The sequence below is a fragment of the Pipistrellus kuhlii genome, unplaced genomic scaffold (genome assembly GCF_014108245.1).
Source record: "Pipistrellus kuhlii isolate mPipKuh1 unplaced genomic scaffold, mPipKuh1.p scaffold_m20_p_5, whole genome shotgun sequence".
NCBI lineage: Eukaryota > Metazoa > Chordata > Mammalia > Chiroptera > Vespertilionidae > Pipistrellus > Pipistrellus kuhlii.
Window position 1 is genome coordinate 60,586,137 of NW_023425551.1, and position 19,426 is coordinate 60,605,562.

At 37.3% G+C, this 19,426-nt stretch overlaps 1 protein-coding gene across 1 annotated transcript in view; it reads left to right on the forward strand.

Moving 5' to 3' along the window:
• EYS (eyes shut homolog) overlaps positions 1-19,426 on the forward strand; it is a 1,188,193-nt gene that overhangs the window by 1,164,785 nt on the left and 3,982 nt on the right. Inside the window, 1 exon segment of the mRNA XM_036415133.1 lies at positions 15,702-15,868. Coding sequence (XP_036271026.1) covers positions 15,702-15,868 — 167 coding nt within the window.

Below are 19,426 nucleotides of genomic sequence, written 5' to 3' on the forward strand. Positions count from 1 at the left end.
GATGGCACCTTGAGAAATCATTACTGTTCTCTTTTTGTTATTGTTGTTCATTCTCACCCAAGGATATCTTTGATTTTAGAAAGAGTGGCAGGAAGGGGGAGAGACAGAGAAACATTGAGGTGAGAGAGATACGTTGATTGGTTGCCTCCTAAACTGCCCAAACCAGGGCCAGGGATTGAGCCTGCAGCCAAGGTATGTGCCCTTTAGCAGCACCAAACCTGAGACATTTCAGTCCACAGGCTGACACTCTAACCACCGAGCAAAACTGGCTACAACTTTTCATATTTTTTAAATTGTTTTCAGAAAGAGAAAGAGGGAGAGAGAGAAAAAAACAAAAAACCATCAATGGTGAGAGAGAATCATTGATTGGCTACCTCCTGCATGGCCCCCACCAGGGATCAAACCCTAAACCGGACATGCCCCGGAAATCAAACCATGACCTCCAGGTTCACAGATCAAGCTCAGCCACTGAGCTCCACTGACCAGGCTATGTGACTGTTTTCAGGTGCATTTAACCATTTGGTAATGCTCCTGCTTTCTTTATAGGAAAATAAAAACAGCATTAGTCTTTGTTTCCCCACTTTCAATCCCATTGTGATGATTACCAGGAATCCTATATAATAAAATCTTAATATACAAATCGACCAAATGGCAGAACTACTGGTCGCTATGGTGTGCACTGACCACCAGGGGGCAGACGCTCAGTGCAGGAGCTGCCCCCTGGTGGTCAGTGTGCTTCCACAGGGGGAGCGCTGCTCAGGCAGAAGCTGGACTCGTGGCTGGCGAGCACAGCAGTGGTGGCAGGAGCCTCTCCAACCTCCACAGCAGCACTAAGGACCCCAGCGGGGATGTCCATCTGCCAGCTTAGGGAGCAGACCTAAGCCAGCAGGCAGACATCCCCCAAGGGGACCTGGACTGCAAGAGGATGCAGGCTGGGCTGAGGGACAACCCCCCACTGCAGTGCACAGATGTTGTGCATTGGGCCTCTAGTGTGTTTATATGTGTACTAGATCCTCTATACCTACAGTTTTGTAACCCTTTTAAAAAGTAAAAAATAGCCGAAGCCGGTTTGGCTCAGTGGTAGAGCGTTGGTCTGCGGACTGAAAGGTCCCAGGTTTGATTCCGGTCAAGGGCATGTACATTGGTTGCGGGCACATCCCCAGTAGGGGGTGTGCAAGAGGCAGCTGGTCGATGTTTCTCACTCATCGACATTTCTAGCTCTCTCTCTCTCTCCCTTCCTCTCTGTAAAAAATCAATAAAATATATTTTTTTTAAAAAGTAAAAAATAGGCACTATCTATGACTCCTAGTAACACACATTTTAATTCCTTAGTCTTCTTTCTGTGCTTCTCAATACAACCTGCTAAACCATAAGTGAAACTCAATGAGAAAATGCATTATATATAACAAGCTAAAGGTTATATAAACATTTTGCTTCTTAAAAACATATTTTTACTGATTTCAGATGGGAAGGGAGAGAGAGGGAAGGATAGAAACATCAATGATGAGAGTAACTCATTAATCAGCTGCCTCCTGCATGCCCCCTAATGGGGATCAAGCCCAAAACCCGGCATGTGCCCTGACTGGGAATCAAACCATGGCCTCCTGGTTCATAGGTCAACACTCAACCACTGAGCCACACCAAAGGGCAACATTATGCTTTTTGAGTATCAAAAGGAATATATGTTGCTAGTGAGTCTTAGAAAAAAATGTACACAACTGCCATTTCCTACCCTTGGATCTTGGGCAAGTAAAACTTAACTTTCCTGAATATCAGACTTCTCACACGTGAAAAGAAGATACGTAAAAATCTCTGTTGTAGAGGAATTTGGGGCAAAGTTCAGGGATAGTCCATTCTCCCTGCCAAGTCTTAAATTAATGATTACTACTTTTTATAAGGTTCTGAGGCAAAGGTTAAAAACTCCAAAGACTGACATCTACTCGAGGTTTTTCTTCAACAAAGTCCTTTTTATTTTCTTTTTAAGGTAATATTAATAAACAAAAAGCACTCGTGTTGGATTTTCAGCACACTACTGCTAAAGTTTCCTCCCTTGAGTGTTTTACATGTTGACTTATAAATACCTGGTTCCCCATCTTAGACAAAAAAAAAAAAAAAAAAAAAGTTTGCTTACAATCAGTTTCTATGAACAGGACTTGGTTGCCTCTTTCCCAGAAGCAGGTCTGCCCACCTTCTTTAAATCTGAGATGATTGACAGCACAGCAATGAGATCCACCCACAAACTTTGCCTTCTAATTTGGAGAACTGAGAGACATGCTTCCTCTAATTTGTAATAGAAATATTAAAAAGTGACAAGCGAACTTTCTCATGACCAAAGAGGGAGATATAAAGATTGCAAAACATCTCATTATGCTATGCCTTGCTTTTGTTAAAATCTGCATAATTTATCTTAAGAAACCTAAAAGTGACCCTTCCTGTACCACGCTCTTCCAGTGACCGAGTATCACAGGCATTGGTAATGAAGCCGATGGTCTGAGAGGCAGGATTCTCTGTTTCCTAGCACACCTCATAAGGTTGTAACGAGGAGTCTTTGAAATAAAGAGGCCAGCCAAGTACCTAGCACACACCCTGTAAATATTAGCCATCCTACAGAGGAAAGAAAAAAGTGTCAGATTACACTCAAATGCAGGACATGTTGACATAGATATTTTGATCATTTTCATGTTTAAAATATGGATTCATTTCAAACAGATTCTTAAGTTAAAATATTTTAGAAGTCCTGTTTTTATTTTTTTTAAATAAATCTTTATTGTTGAAAGCATTATATATGTCCCTTTTTCCCCCCATTGCCCTCTCCAATCCCCCTTCCCAACCCCCGCCCCCCAGCCCTCACAACCCTACCGTCTGTGTCCACAGGTTATGCATATACGCACATGAGTTCATTGGTTGATTTTGGCCGCCCCCTCCCCTCCCCCTTCCACCCTCCACAGCATTCCCTCTGAGGTTTGGCAGTCTGATCAATGTCTCCATGTCACTGGATCCATTTCATCAGTTTATTTTGTTACTTAGATTCCATTGTGTAGATGTACCGAAGCTTTTTAATCCAGTTACCAGCAGGTGGGCACTTAGGCTGTTTCTAAATTTTAGCTATGGTGAATTGTGCTGCTGTGAACATAGGGGTGCGTATATCCTTTCGGATTGGTGTTTCTCTTTTCTTGGAATATATTCCTAGAAGTGGGGTCACTGGGTCAAATGGGAGTTTTTTAATTTTTTGTGGAAACTCCAAATGGTTTTTGCATAGAGGCCGCACCAGTCTGCATTCCCACCAGCAGTGTCTGAGGATTCCTTTTTCTCCACATTCTCACTATGTCATTCATTGATTTGTTGATAATAGTCATTCTGACAGGTGTGAGATGGTATCTCATTGTTTTGATTTGCATCCCTCAGATGAGCATTTTTTCATATTTCTCTTGGCCTTTTGGGTGTCCATTTTGGAGAAATGTTTATTTAGGTCCTTTGTCCATTTTTTAATTGGATTGTCTTCCTTTTGTTAAATTGTATGAGTTCCCTGTAAATTTTGGAAGTTAGCCCCTTATCAGACGTATCATTGGCAAATACATTCTCCCGTGCAGTGGGCTCTCTTGTTATTTTGTTGATTGTTCCTTTTGCTGTGCAGAAGCTTTTTATTTTGATGTAGTCCCATTTGTTTATTTTCTCCTTAGTTTCATTGTCCTAGGAGATGTATCTTAGAGATACTGCTATGAGAGATGTCTGAGATTTTGCTGCCATGTGAAAGAATTTGAATCACTACATGCTTTATTTTTCAGATTTATAGGTGACAAAGCTGATGTTTTATTATGCAAATTAATGGTTTAACTTGGCATTTTTTTTCTTTTTTGTATAAATGTTTCAAGGGTACACTCTTTTTTAAAAATAACTTTTTATTATTGAATTACATATGTCCCCTTTTTCCCCCCATTGACTCCCTCCAGTTGCCCCCTTAGTCCCCTCCTCCCCGCCCCAGGCCTTCAGCATGGGTTATGATATATACATTTAAGGCCTTTGGTTGTTTACTTCCCACCCACCCTCCCTCCCCCGACTTCCCTCTAAGATTCTGCACTCTGTTCCCTGCTTCCATGTCTCTGGATCCACTCCATTTACCAGTTTATTTTGTTACTTAGATTTTATGTAAGAGTGTGATCATCTGATACTTGTCTTTCTATAATTCACTTATTTCACTTAGCATGATACTCTCCAGGTCCCTCGATGCTGTCTCAAAAGGTGTATAGTAATCCATGGATAAATGTACCACAATTTTTTTATCCACTCCTCTACTGATAGACACTTGGTCTGTTTCCAAATCTTATCTATTGTAAATTGTGCTGAGTTTTTTCTTGTGTATGATGTAAGTTGGTGGCCTAGTTTTATATTTTTGCATGTATCTGTCCATTTTTCCTAATACCATTTATTGAAGAGATTGCCTGCCTCCTTTGTCAAATATTAATTGAGCATAATGGCTTGCGCAGATTTCTGGGTTCTCTATTCTGTTCCATTGATCTATATCCCTATTCTTATGTCAATATCAGGCATTTTGATTACGGTGGCTTTGCAGTATAACTTAAAATTTGGTATTGTGATTCCTCCAACTTTGCTTTTCTTCCTCAAGATTGCTGCGGCTATTCAGAGTCTCTTTTGATTCCATATAAATTTTTGGAATATTTGTTCTAGGTCTGTGAAATATGCCATTGGTATTTTAATAGGGATTACACTGAATCTGTAGATTGTCTTATGAAGTATAGACATTTTAATGATGTTGATTCTACCAATCCATGAACATGGTTATTTTTCCACTATACTTCTATATCTTTTTTCAATATCCTGTTGATTTCTAAATACAGGTCTTCTGCCTCATTGGTTAAGTTTATTCCTAAGTATCTTAATTTTTTTTTTGCAATAGTAAATGGGATTGTTTGCTCAATTGCTCTTTCTTTTTTATTTTTTTCCCTTTTTTTATTAAATTATTATCTATGTACATATTAATTGCTCTTTCTGAGGATTTATTTTTGCTGTATAAAAAAGCCATCAATTTTGGGGGTTAATTTTGTATACTGCTACATTTCTAAATTCATTTACTAAATATAGTAGCTTTTTTTTTGGTGGATACCTAAAGGTTTTCTAGATACGGTATCACATCATCTGTGAATAATAAGGGTTTTACTTCCTCCTTTCCAATTTGGAAGCCTTTTATTTCTTCTTATCTGATCACTGTGGCTAGAACTTTCAGTACTATGTTAAATAAGAATGGTAAAAGCAGATATCCCTGTCTTGTTCCTATTTTTTAGGGGAAATTATTTTAGTTTTTGTCCATTGAGTATGATGTTGGCAGTAGGTTTGTCATATATGGTCTTTATCATGTTGAGATAATGCTCCCTTTATTCATACTTTGCTGAGAGTTTTTTGTTTTTTTTTTCAAGAATGGATGTTGGATTTTGTTAAATTCTTTTTCTGTATCTATTAATATGATCATGTGATTTTTGTCTTTCAATTTTTTTATGTGACATATCACATTTTATTGATTTGCAAATATTGTACCAGTCTTGCATCCCTAAAATAAATCCCTCTTGGTCATGTGTATGGTTTTTTAAATATACTGCTGGATGCATTTGCTAATAGCTTGTTGAGGATTTTAGCATCTTGTTTATCAGTAATATTGGCCTGTAATTCTCTTTCTTTGTAGTATGTTTATCTGGTTTTGGAATTAGGATAATGCTGGCCCCATAAAAAGAGTTGGAAGTGTTCCTTCCTCTTGGGTTTTCTGAAATAGTTTGAGAATATAGGTGTTAGTTCTTCTTTGAATGTTTGTTAAAACTCCCCTGTGAAGCCGTCTGGACCTGGGCTTTTGTTTGCTGGGACTTTATTTTTTAATACTGCTTCTATCTCATCAGTTGTTATTCTCTTATGCAGATATTCGATTTCTTCTAATTTAGTTTTGGAAAACTGTATTTTTCTAGGAATTTTTCCATTTCATCCACATTGTCCAGCTTGTTGGCATATAGTTGTTCATAGTATTTTCTTACAAATCCTTTGTATTTCTGTGATGTTGGTGATTACTTCTTCACTTTCATTTCTGATTTTATTTATTTGGTCCTCTCTTTGTTTCTTGATGAGTCTGCCTAACGGCTTATCAATTTTTGTTTATTTTTTTTTTCAAAGAACCAGCTCCTGTTTTCATTGATTTTTTTTTTAATTATTATTTTTTTAGTCTCTCTGTTTCTTATTTCTGCTCTAATCTTTATTATTTTCTTCCTTCTACTTATTCTGGGCACTTATTGTTGCTCTCTTTCTAGTTCTTTAAGTTGTAGGGTTAAATAGTTTATTACTGATTTTTCTTGTTTTTTGAGATATACCTTTAGTACTGTATACTTCTCTCTCAGGACTGCTTTTTCTGTGTCCCAGAGATTTGGGGTTGCTATGTGTTCATTTTCATTTGTTTCTAGGAAGTTTATTTATTAAGAAATAAATAAACTCATTTGTAACCCATCTCAATGGTAACCCGTTCATTGTTTAATAACATGCTATTTAGCCTCCATGTGTTTGAATGTTTTGGGGTATTTTTACTGTATTAAGTTGGCATTTTTTAAACACCCAAATTCTGCTTCAGAAAACATGCAGTCGAATACATCTCCTTAGAAGATTTTGAAAGCAGGAATCACCAGATGTCTCTAACTATCATAAAGCAATCAAGTGATTTTATAGAGTACTTAATTTTTAAGTCTAATGCCCCATCTTGAGGTCTGCAAAGATTGTTTAGATCAGAATGGCCACCCAAATAACTGAGTTAAACAATTAAAGAAAGTTGTTCAGCATTATCCATCTGGGCACTAAAGAAAGCCTGACTAAAGGGATAATTTTTATGTTTTCAATAATTGACACTTAAGCATTCCTTCTGTTAGCAATTAGCCAATAAGTTCAATTGTTTGTTCCCACCACTCCCAGTAGGTTCTGATAATAATCCAGCAAAGAGAAAGGATGTTTATTTCCCATTTTTGCTCCAGTAATGAGGTGTGTACTCAGTTAAACTAAAATTTGTCAAACAGCTTATGATGAAATAGAGAGGTAATGTCTTAAGACTTCATATACTCGTAGTTAAGGATAGAGAAAAAGGTTATTTTCTATCCATTAGATTTTTATTGTAATAAACCTTTAAAGGAGCACTTATGAGCCAGGAAGCCACGGTAAAATTGCATGCACTTACTCATAGACCTAAAGGCAAATCATAGGTTATTAAATGCTGCAAAAAGTCTTAAATTATTCTCCTTTTCTTTTTCTTTGCTAACTGAACGGAATATAGCTCTAGCACAGCAGAACCTTGGCTAAAGTCAAAACGTAATGAGATGGAGGACATAAAATGAAGAGCCCTAAATCTATAATTCTCCGAGAACAGAGCAGATATGCATCTGTGAGGATCATCAGTATAACCTCATAGCTTATAGTATGTGAAGACTGAAAGCTATTTGTTTCTTGAATAGACTATGGTTTGAGTTCATCATAAAAAACAAAGCTCTGGGCCCTGACCAGGTGGCCAACTTGGCTGAAGTGGCATCCTGTACAATTAAAGGTTTCAGGTTCGATTCCCAGGTCTGGGTGCGTACAGGAGGCAATGACCAATAATTCTTTCTCATATCAATGTTTCTCTTTCTGTGTCTGTCTCTCTAAAATCAGTAAACATATCCTCAGGTGATGGGAGTAAAAATGCTCTTGGAATTAATGTAATCTATTGTAGAAATCTTGAGGTCCACCTCTCAGAACAAGATCGAACACCTGGTAGCAAAAGACCTTCAATGGGACTTGCTCAATTTAAAGTGATTAAAGAGGTGTACCGAAATAAGCAGACATCCAAGGAAGGGAGGTGATCAAATGTTGAATGTATGAGGGGACTCTTGCAGAGCTTTAGGTTTTAAGAAAATTTGTGCTTTAAAAGCAAAGATGTGGGTCAGCAAGATGACTCACTAGGAAGCTACAAATGCTTCTCTCACAAAGACATCAAGTTAACAACTATCATACCTTTGTGAGAACTAGCAGTTCAGAAACTGAGAGAGCTGGAAAATTATCATTGTGCATCTAAGTAATGACTGGTTTAGACTAGACCCACCAATGGATATTAAACCTAGGAGGTAGTTTTGATTAATAGTAGATATGCATGGTTTTATAGTATCTCCCACAGATTTCATCTGAATGCAAGGAAGAAAAAAAAGCCATAATTATAGAATGGAATAGTATACAATGGAAAAAGTCAGTAAAAACCTTGACCAAGGTGATCAAAATTAACTTCACCAATGAGGGACAAATACCTATCATACTCCTTCATATATGATACCCTGCAGGCCTCGTCACCCCCAACTGCCCTTCCCTACTGGCCCGATCACCTATAACTCCCCTCACTTGCCAGCCTGGTCACCTCTAACTGCCCTACTCTGCTGGCCTGTTCACCCCCAACTCTCCTCCCCTGCAGGCCTGATTGCCCACAACTGCCCTCCCCAGCTGGCTATCTTGTGGTAGCCATCTTATGTCCACATGGGGGCAGGATCTTTGACCACATAGGAGCAGCTATTGTGTGTTGGAATGATGGTCAATTTGCATATTACCTCTTTATTATATAGGATATATAGATGGGTGTTGGATTTTATCGAATGGTTTTTCTGCATCTATTGATAATGATCATGTGATCTTTGTCTTTCAATTTGTTTATGTAACATATCACATTTATTGATTTGCAAATATTGTACCAGCATTAATTGTTTCTATCTCTCTTCCACTCCCTTCCTCTCTGAAATCAATAAAAAATATTTTTTTTTAATAAGTAAAATTGCCCTAACCAATTTGGCTCAGTGGATGGAGCATGGGCCTGCGGACTGAAGGGTCCCACGTTCGATTCCATTTAAGGGCATGTACCCTGATTGTGGGCACATCCCCAGTAGAAGGTGTACAGGAGGCAGCTGATCGATGTTTCTTTCTTTCTTTCTTTCTTTCTTTCTTTCTTTCTTTCTTTCTTTCTTTCTTTCTTTCTATATATATATATATAGATATAGATATAGATAGATAGATATAGATATAGATATAGATATAGATATAGATATAGATATAGATATAGATATAGATATAGATATAGATATATTTTATTGATTTTCCACAGAGAGGAAGGGAGAGGAATAGAGTGTCAGAAACGTCGATGAGAGAGAAACATCAACCAGCTGCCTCCTGCACACCCCACATTGGGGATGTGCCCGCAACCAATGTACATGCCCTTGACCAGAATCGAACCTGGGACCCTTCAGTCCGCAGACCAATGCTCTATCCACTGAGCCAAACCAATCTCGGCTGATGTTTCTTTCTAATTGATGTTTCAATAAAAATTTTTTTTAAATAAATGAATAAGAAAAATCAGACACTGTAAAACCTGAAATGTTTAATGATCTCTTCCTGGGGACTATGTCTTTTGAATTTTCTGAGCCTCATCTATAAGATCCTTCACATAAGCCTTAGGCAGTGGTCGGCAAACTGCGGCTCGAGAGCCACATGCAGCTCGTGAGCTGTGGTTTGCCGCTCTGTTGACTATTGAGTTTGTCAAACACTAACCTAGACTCTTGATTCCAATAATTACAGGCTGTTGTTGTTCCTTGTGACTAAGCCCCTATCTCAGTGTTCAGCAAACTCATTAGTCAACAGAGTTACCATTACATAGAGTCACTCAGGCAGGATCTGATGCCCAACCACACAGAGCATTTAAAGAGACTCTGGTAACAAAGTAAACTGGAATAGGGGTACACAGGACCTGGGATCACTAACAAATTACAGTCTACAGTTGATTCCCATTGAAGTGCAGTCCCAAATTTTGACATTTCAGCAATATGAATTTTAGTAAGATCAAAGTGACCATATTCTGCAAACTTTAAGTTGACGAAAGATACTGCTAAGGTTCATCAGCCTTGTTCAGAAGTGCCCTGGCATGGAAGGACACAGAAAGGTCCAAAGACTGTCTGTTGTGAGAACATTAGACAGCTCAGACAGACGACAAACAGCAGCAGACAAGAAAGACCCTTCTGGTCTTATCACTGATCCTGTGTCACTTTGGAAGGCAGCTATGCTCACCACTGTACCACCAACGCCTTCTGTGTCATTTTGGAAAAGTTAAAAGCAGAAAAGCAGCAAGGTGAAGGGGGAGAGCAAGTATTAGCACAAATAAAAGACAAAAACAAAACACCCCTTTCTCCCTGCTTTCATTTTCCAAGTTCAAGTGAGATCTGAGCTATGGAGATCAATTCAATTTGAATTGATTCAAATTGAATGGGATTTTTTAATACCTGAATAATAACATTTTATGTGACTTGAAAATGATAAAAAAAAAAAAAAAAAAAACCTAAGGAATTTGCCCAGAATATCACCTGGAATGAGAACAAAAGATCCCAAAGAGCATGTATAAAGGGCAATCACAGGAGAATAGGTCAAGCTATTACTTTCTGAGTGCCTCCTATCAAGTTCAGCCCTTTCAATAAACCATTCCCAAGTCCTCACATCTTTCCCACAATCTTTGATAATAGGCTAGCCGGTGCTCTTTCTGAAGCCTAAAAATGTCTTCCTCTGATGTCTCATATCACCTACTCTGAAATGTTTTGAAGAAATCTACAGAGGTGGGAGGAAATAGACTTACAGTTGTTCATATAGAAAATAATACAATAATTAATAAATAGTAATATAAGAATAAACTTCATTTGCATTCTCAGAACTGTAAACCCACTTTTGCCCATCTCTATATTTATTCAAAATATTGTTGTTTTAGCCGAAACCGGTTTGGCTCAATGGATAGAGCGTCGGCTTGGGGACTGAAGGGACCCGGGTTCAATTCCGGTCAGGGGCATGTACCTTGGTTGCGGGCATTTCCCCAGTGGGGGGTGTGCAAGAGGCAGCTGATCGATGACACTCTCTCATCGATGTTTCTAGCTCTCTATCTCTCTCCCTTCCTCTCTGTACAAAAACAATAAAATATATTATATATATATATATATATATATATATATATATATATATATATATATATATATATATATTGTTGTTTTAGAAATCTATGGATTCTTTTAGTCAGGTGGTGGACCATTGCAATCCAAGTGTTTACATCAACCCAAGAATCAGCCCATTCTGCTTTCTTTTCTTTTTTCTTTTAAATATGTTTCTATTGATTTTAGAGAGAGGAAGGAAAAGGGATAGAGAAATAGAAACATTGATGAGAGAGACACATCAATTGGCTGCCTCCCGCACGCCTATCCCACCCCTTCGACCACAGATGGAGCCTGCAACCTGGGCAAGTGCCCTGACCTGGAATTGAATCTGGAAATCTCTTGGTTCATAGGTCAATGCTCAACCACTGAACCACCCCAGCCAGGCCCATTCTGATTTTTCTTCAGATTGCATTGGCCCGGTTTCAGTCAATGCCATGTTGTGAAACAGCGGTAAATATAAGTAATTCCTCTAGGAGTCCTTTTTATAACAAAGAAGGTCATGAAAGTGAGGTCATGAGTGAAACTTGCGTGATGTAGAAGTCATGAGAATCATTAGCTATTATTCCTCTGAGAATTATCCCTTCTGAAACTGCCTCTCATGCTGACCAGCCCTAAGGCTATTGGCCAGAACCCAGTGAATGAGTTGTCCAAGACAAGGGGTGGTGGTGCTTTTTCTTAATTAACCTATATTGATTAGCAACATCTAAAGATGATTCACTGTCAGAATGACTGTGAGTCACTGGAAAACCTGGACTTTTCCCAAATCCTACCTCAGAGTGAAGAATAGTGGACATGTTCTGCAGTTAATTTAGGAACGATAAAGATGACTTAACCAGAGTTCTTTCAAAGCCCTCTGTCTAGCTTCTACCTGTCTCCACAGGCAGACCCACACATATCTACTCAAAACTTTCAGTATCCTGCTTAAGCTGTAACAATTTAATGTACAAAATTATCATAATTCAGAATATCTATGCATTGAAACAATAGGCAAAATGTGCTAAAATCAAACTTTCGTGAAAATACATTATTGAGTGAAAAAAGTATCTGATGGCTCAGCCAGTGTGGCTCAGTGATTGAGCATCTCGACCCATGCACCAAGAAGTAACAGGTTCAATTCCAGTTAGTCACATGCCAAGATTTTGGCTTAATCCCCAGGAGGGAGCATGCAGGAGGCAGCTGATCAATGGTGGTGTTTCTATTTCATGTTGATGCTAATGTTTCTATCTCTCTCCCTCTCCTTTCCAATTCTCTCCAAAATCAATAAAAACATATTTTCAGGTATATGATGCATAGTGTATCTATAACATGGTTTCATTTATGTGAGCAAATAAGATACTACTAGATATGCATTGAAAACTAAAGTCTGACTATCTATTAACAGGAGTTCTTGAGAATTAAGAGAGAAAATAGCACAATGAAATTTCACCTTTTTATCTTATACACTCTGCTGTACTGTGTCAGTGTCTTATAATGAATATGTTTTACTTTCGTAATTCCTACAAGAACAATTTCAAAAGGAAGCCCACTTTTTAACCTGTATTCTTTTTCTTAATTAAATTTTATTGGAGTGGCATTAGTCAACATGAACATATCAGTTTCATGTGTGGATTACTAAGTTATAGGACTATGTGCCCACCACCCAAAGTCAAGTCGTCTTCTGTCACCTCATATTAAGATCCCTTCCTCCTCTCCTACCCCCCTCCTTCTGGCAACCACCACACTGTCTGTTCATAAGTTTCAGTTTTATATCTCACATATGAGTGAAATCATATAGTTCTTAGCTTATTTTGTCTGACTTACTTCACTTCGTATAATGTTCTCAAGGCCCACCCATGTTGTTGTAAATGATGCCATTTTTTTAATATATTTTATTGATTTTTTACAGAGAGTTAGGGAGAGGGATAGAAAGCCAGAAACATCGATGAGAGAGAAACATGGATCAGCTGCCTCTTGCACACCCCCCACCGGGTACATGCCCTTGACCGGAATCGAACCCGGAATCCTTCATTCCGCAAGCCGACGCTCTATCCACTGAGCCAAACCGGTTTCGGCTAAATGACTCTATTTCATCCCTTCTAATGGCCATGTAGCACTCCAATGTGTATACATACCACATCATCTTTATCCAGTCCTCTATCGCAGGGCACTTTGGCTGTTTCCAAGTCTTGGCCACTGTGAATAATGCTGTAATGGGTGCATATATCTTTGCGTATATATGACTTGGAGTTCTTTGGGTATATACCCAGGAGTGGGGGTGCCTGGTCATGTGGTAGCTTTATTTTTAATTTTTTGAGGAACCACCAGACTGCTTTCCACAGTGACTGTACCAGTCTACATTTCTACCAGCAGTGCATTGAGGGTTTTGCCACAACCTCTCCAACACTTGTTGTTTCTTGTCTTGTTGATAATGGACACTCTAACTGGTGTCAGGTGGTATCTCACTGTAGTTTTAATTTGCATTTCTCTAATTGCCAGAGAGGTTGAACATCTTTTCATATATTTATTAGTTGTTTATATGTCTTCTTGGGAGAGATGTATTTTCAGGTTCTCTGCCCACTTTTTGATTGGGTTGTTTGTTTGGTGTTGAGTTTTATCAATTCTTTATATATTTTGAAAATTAAACCTTGGCCAGAGCTACTGTTTACAAATATCATCTCCCATCTGGTCGGCTGCCTGTTTGCTTTGTTATCCATTGCTTTTTCTGTGCAGAAGCTCTTCTGTTTTATATAGTCCCATTCATTTATTTTTTGCCTTTACCTCCCTTGCCTTTAGGGTTAAGTCCATAAAATGCTCTCTGCCATCCAGGTACATACATTTGGTACCTATATATTTTTTTATATGACTTATAGTTTTAGATCCTTAGGTTTAAGTCTTTGATCCATTTTTAATTAATATATAATATGTGCATGGAAACAAACTGCAATCCAGTTTCATTCATTTGAATGTGTCTTTCCAGTTTCCCAGCACAATTTATTGAAGAGACTATCTTTACTCCAATATTCATTTCTGGCTCCTTTGTCTGAAATTATCTGTCCAGCCAGGACCAGTTTGGCTCAGTGGATAGAGCGTTGGTCTGAGGACTGAAAGGTCCCAGGTTCGATTCTGCTCAAGGGCATGTATGTTGGTTGCGGGCACATCCCCGGTGGGAAGTGTGCAGGAGGCAGCTGATCAATGTTTCTCTCTTATGGATGTTTCTAACTCTCTATCCCTCTCCCTTCCTCTCGGTAGAAAATGAATAAAAGTTTTTTAAAAATAAATAAATAAAATTATCTGTCCATATACATGTGGTCACTCTCACCACTCTGGTTTGACATAGTACTGGAAGTGCTAGCCATAGTGATCAGACATGAAGAAATAGAAAGCATTCAAATTGGAAAAGAAGTAAAATTGTCCTTATTTTCAGATGACATGGTACTGTACTTAGAAAACCCTAAAGACTCCATTAAAAAACTACTAAACTTAATAAGTAAATTTGGCGATGTTGCAGGATGCAAAATTAACACCCAGAAATCTATGGATTTTTAATACACCAATAATGAACTCACAGAAAGAGAAATTTTAAAAATCCCACTTTCCATTACAAAAAAATTAAGGTACCTAGGAATAAATTTAACCAAGGAGGTAAAGGATCAGTACTCAGAAAATTACAGGATACTAAAGAAAGAGATAGAGGAATAAACATATTCTTCCATAAACAAATGGAAGAATATGCTGTGTTCATGGATTGGTAGAATCAACATCATTAAAATATCCATATTACTCAAAGCAATCTATAGATTCATTGTAATGCCCATTAAAATACCAATGGCATACTTCAAAGATCCAGAACAAACTCTCCAAAAATTCATCTGGAATAAAAAATAAATAAATAAATAAATAACCCCAAGTAACTGCAGCAATCTTTAGAAAGAAGTACAAGGTTGGAGGGATCACAATACCAGATTTCAAGCTTTTTATAAAGCCACTGTTCTCAGAACAGCCTGGTTCTGGCCCAAGAACAGACAAATAGACCAATGGAATAGAATAGAGAATCCAGATATTGACCCAAGCCATTATGCTCAATTACTATTTGACAAAGGAGGCAAGAGCATACAATGGAGTCAAGACAGTTTCTTCAATAAATGGTGTTGGGAAAATTGGATGCATACATGAAAAAAATGAAACTAGACCACCAACTTACACCATACACAAAAATAAACTCAAAATGGATTCAGGACTTAAATGTAAGGCAGAAAACCATAAAAATCTTAGAAGAAGCCATTAGTAGCAAAATATCAGACATTTGTCGTAGTAATGTCTTTACTGATACAGCTCCTGGGGCAATGGAAAATAAGGAGAAAATAAACAAATGGGACTACATCAAAATAAAAAGCTTCTGCAAAGCAAAAGAAACCATTAAAACAAGAGAACCCACTGCATGGGAGAACATATTTGCCAATGTTATCTCTGATAAGGGTTTAATCTATTGATAAGATCATATGATTTTTTCCCTTTCTTTGTTATTGTGATGTATTATGTTGATTCATTTGCAATTGTTGAATTATCCTTGTGCCACTGTACTAATGCATGCATCAGGGAGCAACCCTTGGAAGACAAGGTTAAGTGATAAAATCTTGAGTTTACTGCATTGATGCATTAATGAGCAAGATTGTTTTTTGAAACTGGTTTTTGTCTTGTTTTGTTCTTCAGCTTTATCTATAAGTGATCCATCTTTCGGAAGCCACGAATTATGATGGATGTCATTTGATTCCTTTCATATTCATAAAAAGACACATATTCAAATGCAGTGCCAGGCTTTTTCTACAGATGGCATCCTATTTTATGTGGCACAACACCTAACAGCACAATCAGGTAAGGTTAAGGTTGGCAGGATCTTTGGGGGGGGGGGGGGGGGGGGGGCGGTCCTAATGAATTCCTGATAGTTCATTAGTGATAGGTGATGAAGTTTTTTTATTTAAGTCACCTCACCTATCAATATGTAATCACTTTGATACTTTCATGTTCTATTGTTACTGTGAGTGTTATATTTATGAATTGACTCCTTAAATATAAATGTTAATAAAATAGCAAGAGCTTTGTTAGAATTAAAGTTAGCAAAATCCAAATATAGCATACCGTATTTTTCGGACCATAAGACGCACCAGACCATAAGACGCACCAGTTTTTAGAGAAGGGAAATGAAGAAAAAAAGATTCTGAAACAAATAGTGTCCTAAAATATTTTATGTGCATTAAAACATTTGACAGTTACCGGTATAATAGTATGAAGAGAAATTCTGACCCAGCGGCGTTATCAATCAGGGCATCCAGCAGAAGGGGTACAGGCGATGATTACGGTTTGGATTACACAGTTACCGTCCACCGCACCTGGGCTGACATGGAGATATGGCTGCAGCGAGGGCATGGAGGCTGACTACCATACATGGGAACTCCTCTACCACTCGGGGTTTACAGAGCGGGGCAGACACTCTGGGCACGGAGGAATGGACAGTGGCTGCAGCAAGCACACAGAGCCGGGCAAGCACACAGAGACCACACAGAGCCGGGCAAGTAAAAAAACTTTTTTTTAAAGTATATGTGTAGGCTATATTTGGACCATAAGACACAGGGACTTTTTCCCCCCAGGGAAAAAGTGCGTCTTATGGTCCGAAAAATACGGTAATCTCAGATTTATAATAATCCCATCAAAAAAAGGTTGAAGCCATATCGAATTTTCTCCGTCAAAAGGAACAAAATATGCATATAACAGATTTGTATTTTGTTTTGTTTTTTTTAAAAAAGAAGAAGGCATGCTGATGTTTGCCAATAAATCTGTCCACATTTACAGCTCCAAAAAATTTTCTTTAAGTTGTTCTGTCTTCTAAATGGTAAAAATGTAGGATCTACTTCCCAAATTAAGTTTATAAAAAATATTAACTATAAAATTTGCATATCTATTAGAAAAGAATATGGAATAACAATAGCTAAGTATAATACTATGCTTTAGTTTTAAAAATTAATATTTGAGTTTTTACTTTGTTCTTAATTTACTTTTTTATATTGTTCTCCAGAAGTTAAAAAAGATATTTGCATGCATTTTTACTACAAAATCTTTGTAAAATTTTACATTTAGGATTTTTTGTTTGTTTTTCAGAAAATGAAATTTTTGTATTGAGAAATAACTAATTTAGTTTTCTTCTCATGGTCAACAGAAATCATACCTGATTTTCACAATCTAATCTAATCATTTTATGGTGCTTTAATATGTTATTAAATGATAATATTAGAGAATTAGACCAAAGTGGTTCCGTCTCAATGCACTGTTGAAACACCTTCAAAATAAATGCAAGGAGAAATGATACTTTCAAAGAAAAAAGATAACATGATTGAGCTACAAAATATACCTTGGAAGAAATTTTTCTCCTGAGATTTAATATTACTATATTTGGTTTTAAATTTATGATTAATTTAAATATCTGTGAAAATGCTTAATGAGAAAATTTCTGTTTATAAATCTGGAGATATTAAGAGGTAATTGACTTCAGTTGTATTGCTCATTAAAAATACCCTCAGAGTTAACCTTTGTACAGTAAGGGCAGAAAATCAAGAACTATTCGGGACTGGCTAAGAATGCTTTACCATAATTTTATAATCAGTAGCTACACTTCACAGTATATAAAATTAAAAGCTCATACACATTAATAATCATAGGAGGCAAGAATACTTTTTTGTTACATGTTATTAGAAGGCATTGTATTACAGTTCATGAAAGTCAAGATTTTCCTTTTACCTTCTATTAGACACTATTTACAAAGAGAACTAAAAATAGACTAATTAGTGTTATGTCCTGATTGGTGCTGTTTCTGACTTATGTAAGGAAATAATAAAAACTTTAAAATGTAAAAAAAAAAATATCTAAGCTCTAAATTTGCAGACTTAGATTAACCTAAAGGTAATTATCAGTTGAAAGCCATATACTTATTTATTAGTAATCAACTGGTGTAACAAGGGGTGAAGTATAATTCACTTACTGAAGGTTGCATAAAATAAAGGTGATTGTCCTGTACTTTGTCCCTTCTCTAAGAACCACATCTTATGGAAACATTAACTGAGCCTTCTAGCTCATCCTCTGCTAAAAGGAGCTATTAATAAAAATTAAAAAAAAATACCCACCCTGGCCAGTGTGGCTCAGTTGGTTCAGTGTTGACAGTGTCTGTCTCTCCCTCTCTCCTTTCCTCCCTCCCTCCCTCTCTCTCTCTCTCTCATTCTCTTTTTTCTCATTCTCTTTCTTTCTCTCTCTCTCATTGTCTTTCTTCCTCTCTCTAACTCTATCTCCCTCTCCTTTCCTCTATCTCTAAAAATCAATAAAAACATAATTTTTAAAAATACCCACTTAATACATAATATCAAAAATCATAAATTTAGATTTTCAACAGCCAATTAGGTTTTCATAAATGCCAAACCAAGTTCTTAATTAACAAGGTTTTTGTGTCTTTTGTGTCTTTTTAGAGATAAAAAATTGGAATAATTTCGAATAGTGTAAAATTTAAAACAAAAGGATCATTTGAAAATTACCACAGTTCATTTTAGATCTCTGATTTTGGAAAGAGATAAGTCTATGGCACCTGTTTATCTGTTTTTGCTAAATATTTACTATCATAAAATTAGTTTTGACACAAAATTATATTGTTAAGCAAGATTTAGTCACAGATTGCTGAATTCCTCTTGATATAGTTATTATCCTCCCAGACAAATGTATATTAAAAAGCCTAGTCAACTATAATATAAAGTTAAAGCATATCCAAACAACTGAACGATGGAAGTTATATTATCTTTGTTTTACTTTCCTGGAGAAGTATAAAAATTTCCCTAATAAGCTGTCTATAGTCTCTTCACAACTGTGAGGTCCTCCCAGGTTTCATTGATCTGTGATGCATGGTGAGGGCAATGATAGCACAGAGGAGGCAGGCAGGGCCTTAGGCCTGGTTAGACATGGTTCAATAGCCAGAGCGCATTCATTCACTTAGGAGCTCACTTTTATGTGAGGACCATCCACTAGTGTTGAGCCTTTAACATTCATGTGCCCTAATGCCAATTTTACTCATGATCCATGCCTACAGCACCATTTCCTAGTCAACTAAAATAAAAGGTCTGGCCGAAACCGGTTTGGCTCAGTGGATAGAGCTTCGGCTTGGGGACTGAAGGGTCCTGGGTTCGATTCCGGTCCAGGGCATGTGCCTTGGTTGTGGGCATATCCCCAGTAGGGGGTGTGCAAGAGGCAGCTGATCGATGACTCTCTCTCATCGATGTTTCTAACTCTCTCTCTCTCCCTTCCTCTCTGTACAAAATCAATAAAATATGTTATAAATAAATAAATAAATAAATAAATTAAAAATAAATAAATAAAATAAAAGGTCTGCGTGCCAAAGAGCTGCA